Raw genomic sequence first — 9,576 nt, forward strand, 5'->3', positions numbered from 1 at the left:
TAATTGATGGAGATGTTGAACATTTTTTCATATATATGTTGATCAGTTGTATTTCTTCTTCTGTGAAGTGTCCGCTCATTTCCTTAGTTCATTTTTTGATTGGATTATTTGGGTTTTTTTAAATTTTTATTTATTTATTATTTATTTAGTTGTAGATGGACACAATATCTTTATTTTTATTTGTTTATTTTTATGTGGTGCTGGGGATTGAACCCAGGGCCTCACGTGTGCGAGGCAAGTGCTCTGCCACTGAGCTACAACCCCAGCTCCTACTGGGATTTTTTTGGTGTTAAGTTTTTTGAGTTCTTTATATATCCTAGAGATTAATGCTCTGATGTGCGCATTGTAAATATTTTCTTCCATTCTGTTGGCTCTCCATTCGCTTTCTTGATTGTTTCCTTTGCTGCAAAGAAGCTTTTTAGTTTGAATCCATCCCATTTTATTGATTCTTGATTTTATTTCTTATGCTTTAGGAGTCTGTTAGGAAGTCTGGTTCTAAGCTGACATGATGAAGATTCGGACTTGCTTTTTCTTCTATTAGGTGCAGAGTCTCTGGTCTAATTCCTAGGTCCTTGATCCACTTTGAGTTGAGTTTTGTGCAAGGTGAAAGGTAGATGTTTAATTTTATTTTGCTGCATATGGATTTCCAGTTTTCCCAGCACCATTTGTTGAAGAGGGTGTCTTTTCTCCAGTGTTTTTGGTGCCTTTGTCTAGTATGAGATAACTGTATTTATATGGGTTTGTCTCTTTGTCCTCTATTGTGTACCATTGGTCTACATGTCTATTTTGGTGCCAATACCATGCCATTTTTTTATTACTATATCTCTATAATATAGTTTAAGGTCTGGTGTTTTGATGCCTCTTGCTTCACTCTTCTTGCTAAAGAATTCTTTGGCTATTCTAGGTCTCTTATTTTTCCAAATGAATTTCATGATTGTTTTTTCTGTTTTTATGAGGAATGTCATTGGGATTTTGATTGGAATTGTATTGAATCTGTATAATGCTTTTGGTCCCATTCATCTGTTGAGGGACACCTAGGTTGGTTCTATGGCTTGTCTTTTGTTGACTTGAGCTGCTGTAAACATTGAGGGCGCTGCGTCACTCTAGTATGCTGATTTTAAATCCTTTGGGTATAAACCAAGGAGTGAGATAACTGTGTCAAATGGTGGTTCCATTCTAAATTTTCTAAGGAATCTCCATACTGCTTTCCAGAGTGGTCGCACCAGTTTGCACCCACTTTTCCCCCACATTCTTCCCAGCATTTATTATTACTTGTATTCTTGACAGTTGCCATTCTGACTGGAGTGAGATGAAATCTCAGTGTAGTTTTTTTTTTTTTTTTTTTTAATATTTACTTTTTAGTTTTCGGCGGACACAACATCTTTGTATGTGGTGCTGAGGATCGAACCCAGGCCACTTGCATGCCAGGCAAGCATGCTACCGCTTGAGCCATATCCCCAGCCCTCAAGTGTAGTTTTAATTTGCATATCTGTAATTGCTAGAGATAGTGAACATTTTTTCATATACTTGTTGACCATTTGTAGTTCTTCTGTGAAGTGCCTGTTCAGTTCCTTTGTGCATTTATTGATTGGGTCATTTGGGGTTTTTTTTAAGTATTTTTTTTTAGTTGTTGATGCACCTTTATTTTATTTATTTGTATGTGGTGCTGAGACTCAAACCCAGTGCCTCACGCATGCTAGGCAAGCGCGCTACCACTGAGCCACAACCCTAGCCCCCTTGGGTTGTTTTTTTGTTGTTGTTGTTGTTGTTGGGTTGTTTGTGTGTTTGTTTTGATGTGTGTGTGTGTATGTGTTAATTTTTAAGTTCTTTATATATCCTGGAGATTAATGCTCTATCTGAAGTGCAGGTGGCAAAGATTCTTTTTTTTTCTGTCACGTTCTTGGTTGTTTTCTTTGCTGTGTAGCAGCTTTTTAGTTCAATACCATCCCATTTATTGATTCCTGATCTTACTTCTTGTGCTTTAGGACTCTTATTGAGGAAATCATTTCCCAAACCAACATGATGGAGAGGTGAACCTATTTTTCTTCTAGTAGGTGCAGAATCTTGTGTGTAATGCCTAGGTCCTTGATCCACTTTTAAGTTGAATTGTATGCAGGGTGACGATAGGGGTTAAATTTCAATCTACTACATATGGATTTCCAGTTTTCTCAGCCCCATTTGTTGAAGAGGCTATCTTTTCTCCAATGTATGTTTATGGTGGAAGGCAGAGATTTTTGCCTAGAACAATATCTGGCAGCTAGAAGGTGCTCAGTATCTTGAATGAATGAATGTATGAATTGGGCAATAGTAGCATATATTAGAATTTAGTGGGAAACAGTTTTTTCTTAAAAATGTATTCTCTGTTTGGGGAAGTAGGGATGACAGAAAAAAATATATATTTTTTTAATTAAAGCTGTTTCAGAATTTCAAGACCCAAGTTCCATAGAATGCCTTATAATATAAATTTGATATTTTACCTTAGACATTGTGGTATAGTAGGAAAAACACTGGGTTTAGGACTTAGTAAATCTGAGTTTTGTACTAGTTGCACTGCTTACCTCTGCATTTAACATGTGTTTTGGATTTACTTTAATTTGAAAACTGCTGGGATAACACAGTTTTGAGGTTCTTTTCTATTTCTTGACATTTTCATTTGAGAAATTTTCCAGTCCATTTTTACTTTAGGTTAAAATTATTAGTTGTTGATTTCCCGAAGTTTTTCATTTTAAAATGTTAAGATTTGTGTTCAAATTAGTTAAGCTCGTGCCTTCTTCAGCATCTTCCTTTTCTTTCATGTAGCTATCAGATATTGTGAAAAATGTCAGTTGATTAAACCTGATCGGGCACATCACTGCTCAGCATGTGACAAGTAAGTGTTCCTCGTTTGCTTTTATTTAAACCTAGCACTGAATATTGGTGACAGTGAGAGGTAGGAATTTTTTTTCATATTTTATACTTTAAGCATTTCATCCTCTTCCTTTATTTTCTATGCACAGAGAACTAACAAAAATATTTATATAAGCTAGAATATACCTAGAAGTAATTTTTGATATGCTTCATGTCTAGTTTATAGGATTTTTTTAAGTATGCTTTCTATGCTTGTGCTTAAGGTAATATTGATGAGCAAATAGTTGATAATCCCCTTGAGAAAGAAACTTTATTTCCTGGATTTGAAAGATTATTCTGATTCTTTTCTTTTCTTTTTTAAATTGATGTTGATATTAAAAACCTAAAAAACCACCAAAATAACTTAACAATTGTTTTCAGTTATCATCCTAACATCTTAACTAGAAAAATTTCAAAGAATTTAGTTCTAATACATAAGTGAGAAGGTGATATGTTAAAAGAAAGATCATTAAATGGGAATCACACTAATCTTTACTTTTAATTAGACAAACTACTTAACTTTCTAGGTATTAGATTACTCATTTATTGTATTATTTGAGATGATCTATAGTCTAATTTTATATAAACAAAATATGTATCCCAGTAGAAGGGCAAATTGGGGGTTTTATAAAACATGGAAAAAATAACCATGTCTAAGCCCATCACTGTTAATGTTTTTACATATTTGATTCTAAAGTTTTATTTTTATGACCTGCAGATGTTTAAATAACAAAGGGATAATCTGTTTTCCATTTTATCTCCTTCAGCAAATTTTCAAGCTAGACTTCTCTAATAATCAAAGTATTTCCTCAGATCTGAATATTAAAATGTTATTTTTTTTCTTTTTTTAATTAGTTATTTATGACAATAGAATGCATTTTGATATATTGTAAAATGTCATTTAATGTGATACAGTGTAACTGGATATTCTCAGCTTACTTCCCAGTGTAAAAAATTTATGACCTCTTACCATAGAAGTACTTGTAGCCATACCAGAAATTATCTCTGCCCTGATGTTTCTCTGTTGGTTCTCTAAGATACAGTTTTAAAGGGAAATTTTTAAGTCAAATAAAATAAAATTATGACAAAATAGGGAATTTTTCTGCATGGATTTTCTTATGTTTATTTGTTTCTTAGATGTATTCTTAAGATGGATCATCACTGTCCTTGGTATGTATAAAAAAAATGGAGGAAATGGCATAAGAGGGTGGAAAGGTGGGAGGAGAGAATTTTTAGAATGATTATTTTAATTTTTTTTTTTTTTTTTTGGTGCTAGGGATTAAACCCAGGGTCCCATGCATACCAAATATGTTCTATTGCTGAACTACACTCCCAGCCCTAGTATTTTATATTTTGAATGTTAATTTAATTATAAATATTATGATTGATCTATTTATATATTTGCCTATATGCATAGGGACATTATTTGTATATTTTTCTTTAAAAATATTTTTTAATATTATTAACCCCCAAATATTGGTGTGTTAAGAATTAACATTAAAATCCTGTATTTCTTCTAGAATTCATTAAAAACACATATCCATAGTTAAGATACTGCTTCCTGCTTCACAAATGGCTACTTCCAAGTAATAATAATTTAAGTTTTCTGACTTATCTTTTTTTTATTATGGCAAAAAACACATAACATAAAATTTACTGTCTTAACCACTTGAAAGAATTTAGTTCTTATTCACAAGTGAGAAAGTAACATGTTATACCTAAGTAGATATTTCAGTAGTGTTTACCTTGTTGTACAGTCTCCAGTACTTTAAATCTTATAAAATTGCAACTCTGTTCTCATTAACCAGTTCCCCATTTCCTTCACCCTCTTCCCCTTCACAACCTCCATTCTAGAATCTTTCTATTTCTATGAATTTGTGTTTTGTCTTATTTTTATAGTGTGACTTTCTTTATTCTTCTAGGGTGAATAACTGTGTGGGATTTTCTAATTACAAATTCTTCATGCTGTTTTTATTGTATTCCCTAATATATTGCCTTTACGTGGCTATATCAGTTTTAGAGTACTTTATAAAATTTTGGACGGTAAGTCTTTTTTCTATCCTAAAACATATATTAAATATTTTTAAGGTGTTGGGTTTCTAAAGAATTACTTTATTCTTCATTATAAGTAGATATAATTAATTTTACTAGCTAGAATTTATAATGGTATAGAGGGCAAGGCTACAGTTTACCTTTTTATACACATTTATTCATAAGTAAAGGTACGTTACACCACAAATAGTGAGTTTCTTTTAGTAATCCAAATTGTACTTAACCACACTGTAATAAAGGCATATCAAATTTAAGGAAATAATTGCCTTTCTTGGACTTAATGAGACTTATTACAGTTTTACAGTAAAAGTGGTATCCTCAGCTACAGGCACCCACTAACATGCTTCCTGTCTGTATAAATTTTCCACCATTTTTAAAAATGGCAAATGGCTGAAAACAATCAAATGTTTTATCAACAGGGGACTAATTAAGTTATTATGTATCTATACAGAGGATGTAGTATAGCTTAAGAAAGAATAAAGAAACTCTTTATGACAAATGATGTGATCTTTGAGATGTGTTATATGGAGGGAAAAAGACCCCAAAAGAACACATTCAGTATGCTCCCATTTATATATGAAAATAAATATAAGCATATACTGTCTTCTGAAAGAAAGCATTAAAAAGTTGCTAATAGGGGCTGGGGATATAGCTCAGTTAGTAGAGTGTTGGCCTCATATCAATCCCCAGCACCACCAAAAATAAATAAATAAATAGATAGATAAATAAAGTTGCTAATGATAGTTGCCTCTGGAAGGACAATAAGGAAGAGAGACATAGTTTTTACAGTTTTCCATTAAATTTTGTATGCAATGTACAGATAGCAATCTAATTAAAATAATTAATAAAGTTTAAATATTTTAAAGTATTTAATTATGTTCTTTGGGTGGGGGGAAATGCCAGAAATGTGTAAAGGTGCTGCCTGTTGTCCGTGCTGTAGAAAACTGTTATTTTCCAGTGATAGCTTTTTAGCATTGTTTGATTTGTTGTTGTTGTTGTTTGTTCATGTACTATTTTATTAAAATTTAGAAATAATTTTAAAATACATTAAAACTCTCTCCCTTCATTTAAACCTCTAACTTTCTCGCTATTATTTATATCACTTTTCTCTCAGCTTCCGTAAATGTAGGTTCCATCCTTAGCTGCTACATTCTTGATTATCTCTAATTGTTCCTGGTGGTCATGTGTACTTCTGTGGCATTCACAGTCACACCTCAGCCCTAGCTTTAACACTGCTGAATCCTAGTTCCTAATCTCTAGTTGCTATTTTTTTAAACATTGACGTGATGAAGATGTCTCAAATCAATGTCATGTTATTTTCTTACATTGTTCTTCCTATGTTTATCTGATATAATGGGAACAAAACCTATACAAACCTATCAATTGCTGGGGTAGGAAAATTAATGTCATCTTTGAATTTTTGTTATTTCATTATTAAACATAGAATCAAAGTAGTATACTAGAAAAAGAAACAGGCTTAGTTTAAATACAAACATCTTTTATAATCTAAGATACATGAAAGCAAGAATTTTTGCCTTGCTAGGTACTGTGGTACCCACCTGTAATTGTACACATCTGTAATTGTAATCCCAGTGGCTCTGGAGGCTAAGGCAGGAGGATAGAAAGTTCAAAGCCAGCCTCAGGAATTTAGTATGGTCCTAAGCAATTTAAATACCTTGTCTCAAAAAAAAAAAAGTGCCCCCCCAGGGTGTTGGGGGGATATGGCTCAATGGTTAAGCATGCCTGGGTTCAATCCTTGATACCAAAAAGAAAAAAAGGTGTTTGTTTTTTTTTTTTCCTCCATTCATTGATATAGAGTACTACCTGGCACACAGCAGATGTTCAGTAAATATTAGCCAGTTAAAATAATTAAACTTTATTTTATTTTTTTTATTATTAAAATTTTGAGTAATACTTATCTCATAGAATTGATGTGAGGATTAAATTAGTATAAATATTTGATGAGCTAGAAAACATTCAGTAAATGTCTTTGAATTTGTTTTTTCCAATTCATTGTGCCTTGGAGCGTTACTACTCCTAAGCCATATCTGTCCTGTAATTCCATCTTTATCCTCTCCCTTTATTCAATTTAGTGCCTGCTAATTTATGAACAAAATATAAAATCTCCTTTTATTTTGCATATGCCTAAGAGCATGTGTTTACTAGCCATTAGCATGTCTTTTTTGTGAAATCTCTTTTTTGTTCTTTGCCCATTGTTTTCTGGTAGGTTCAAATATTTACATAGCAAATAATTTCTTATTGATCTTGGTGTATATGAGCATTTCTTAAATAGAATATAGGAACCACTAACCATGCAAGAATAGATGTATAAATTGAACTCCATTAAAATTAAGAATTTCTTTTAGTTAGGCACCATAGTATGCCTTTAGTCCTAGCTACTCAGGAAGCTGAGTCAGAAGGTTTGCTTGAGTCCTGGAGTTTTACGTCATTCTGGGCAACAGAGCAAGACCCAGTCTCCTTAAAAATAAATAAATAAATAAATAAATAAATTTTTATTAAAAAGCAGCTCTTGGGGCTGGGATTGTGGCTCAAGGGATACAGTGCTCACCTTGAATGAGGCACTGGGTTCCATCCTCAGCACCACATAAAAATAAATAAATAAAGGTATATATATATATAAAAAGGCAGCTCTTAAAGCCAAATGCAGTAGCTCATACCTGTTGCCCCAGCCACTCAGGAGGCTGAGACAGGAGGGATCCTAAGTTTAAGACCAGACTGAGGAACTTAGTGAGATCCTGTTTCAAAAAAAAGAGTGGAGTGGGGATGATGCTCAGTGGTAGAGCACTCCTGGGTTCACTCTCCAGTGCAGCAAAGAAAAAAAGCTGCTCTTGAAGTGAAAAGGCAAGTCTGGGAGAAGATATTTGCAAGGTATCACAAAGGACTCATTGAGAATAATGAAGCATGTCTAAAGATATTAATCCTTTTTCTACCCCATGTCATAAATATTTTTTTCCACATTTTTTGTTGATATCTGCTGTTTTGTTTTAATCAAAATTAAATTTCTTCTTTTTTTTATAAATATGGCCTTTTTATGATTTCTCACTGTTGCCTGTTCAGTGCAAGTTTATGCAAAAATTCACCAGTTTTCTTCTGGTACTTTTTATTGTTTTCACTTTTACATTTAAATCTTTGATTTTTGAAGGGGAAATTATTGTGTTTAAAAAGTTCTTTCACATTTGTTCTTTCTAAAAACCCTGTGAAGATTTTTTTTTTTTTTAATATTCATTTTTTAGGTGTAGTTGGACACAAAGCCTTTATTTTATTTATTTATTTTTATGTGGTGCTGAGGATCGAACCCAGGGCCAGGGCTAGGCCAACAGAGCGCTCTACCACTCCAGCCCCCTGTGAAGATGTTTTAAAATGCGCGGCTTTTTTTGGTTGTTGTTGTTGTTTTTAATTTAGGTATAGTAAGGCCCATAAATCAGGAGCCAGTTGTCATTGCAAAGATATTTATTTACTCATAGTCTTCAAAAGAGGGCACACCTTGATGGGAAGCCTCTCAGGGCCTGGTTATTTAGGAGGCATAAAGAGGGAGGGCCAGAACCTGTTTTGTGGTTTCTCTGGGAATGCCAAAAACAGATTTAGGATTGGCCATCTCTAGTTGTCTTAGACCTGGCCCTGAAAAATGGGACAGAGGAGTATTGCCCCCTGTAGCCTGGTGGAGGAGGTAGTTGGGAATTTGGGCTCTGGATTAGTTAGTTTGCATATGAAAGGAAGGTGGTCTCTCCCCAGGTCAGCAAAACTCTAATAAGGCAAAGCATCAGGAATACAGAGAACAAGAAAAGTGGTTTAATACAGAGGATCAGTTATGGTTTTCAGAGTTATTAACTGAGATTGAGAAGTTACGTAACTACCCAAGTTCACTTATTTAGTAGTATTGGAAGCCAGAATTAACACTTGGATCTGTCCATCCCAGCATCCACTGTCTACTTGCTCCCTGTAGTCAACATATTTAAAGCCCTGAGTCACAGAGCACAATTATGTTTCCAGGAATTATCTAATAAATTTAAGAAGAATTTTTGTTTAAACATCATTAGCCTTTTAAAGTTTGGGTATTTAAAACCAGGGAGTTGGACTGAGGTTATAGCTCAGTGATAGAACTATTGAGATCCCCAGCACTGATCCTCTCACAGGAAACAAAACCAGAGGCTGTTGGCACTTAAAATACCTTTGTATGGATTTAAGGAGAGCACCAATCCCAACTCTGTGGTCTTAGTACCCAGATTTTGGCCTCTGTTGTCCTGCTTTGCTGGGCATGTTTGTTTAGTTTACAACCCATTAGCCATACATAGTGTCCCTATTTAAAGAGGATTCAGTGCCAGATAATTAAAGTCAAAATTGCATAATTTCATATTTTTCTGTGAGAAAATTCAGTAGCATTTGAATGTAATAGCAGTTATTTAAGAAGAAATGTTTTTAGGGCTGGGCCTGGTAGTGCATGCCAGCAATCCCAGCAGCTCAGGAGGCTGAGTCAGGAGGATTGTGAGTTCAAAGCCAGCCTCAGCAAAAGTGAGGCATTAAACAACTCAGTGAGACCCTGTCTCTAAATTTAAAAAATACAAAATAAGGCTGGGGATGTGGCTCAGTAGTCAAGTGCCCCTGGGTTCAATCCCTGGT

The 9,576-nt window shown here is 33.9% G+C and overlaps 1 protein-coding gene across 5 annotated transcripts in view; it reads left to right on the plus strand.

Annotated features, from left to right (window-relative positions):
• Positions 1-9,576, plus strand: part of Zdhhc20 (zinc finger DHHC-type palmitoyltransferase 20) — an 80,157-nt gene that overhangs the window by 49,260 nt on the left and 21,321 nt on the right. For all 5 annotated transcript variants that reach the window (XR_007346968.1, XM_048801420.1, XM_048801421.1 and 2 more), the window contains exons 5-7: positions 2,800-2,869; positions 4,024-4,056; positions 4,809-4,929. Coding sequence is in view for 4 of the 5 variants with exons in the window: in XM_048801420.1 (XP_048657377.1) it covers positions 2,800-2,869; positions 4,024-4,056; positions 4,809-4,929 (224 nt within the window). In the remaining variant the exon portion in view is untranslated. The remainder of the gene's footprint in view (positions 1-2,799; positions 2,870-4,023; positions 4,057-4,808; positions 4,930-9,576) is intronic.

Source organism: Marmota marmota, unplaced genomic scaffold (genome assembly GCF_001458135.2).
Source record: "Marmota marmota marmota unplaced genomic scaffold, marMar, whole genome shotgun sequence".
NCBI lineage: Eukaryota > Metazoa > Chordata > Mammalia > Rodentia > Sciuridae > Marmota > Marmota marmota.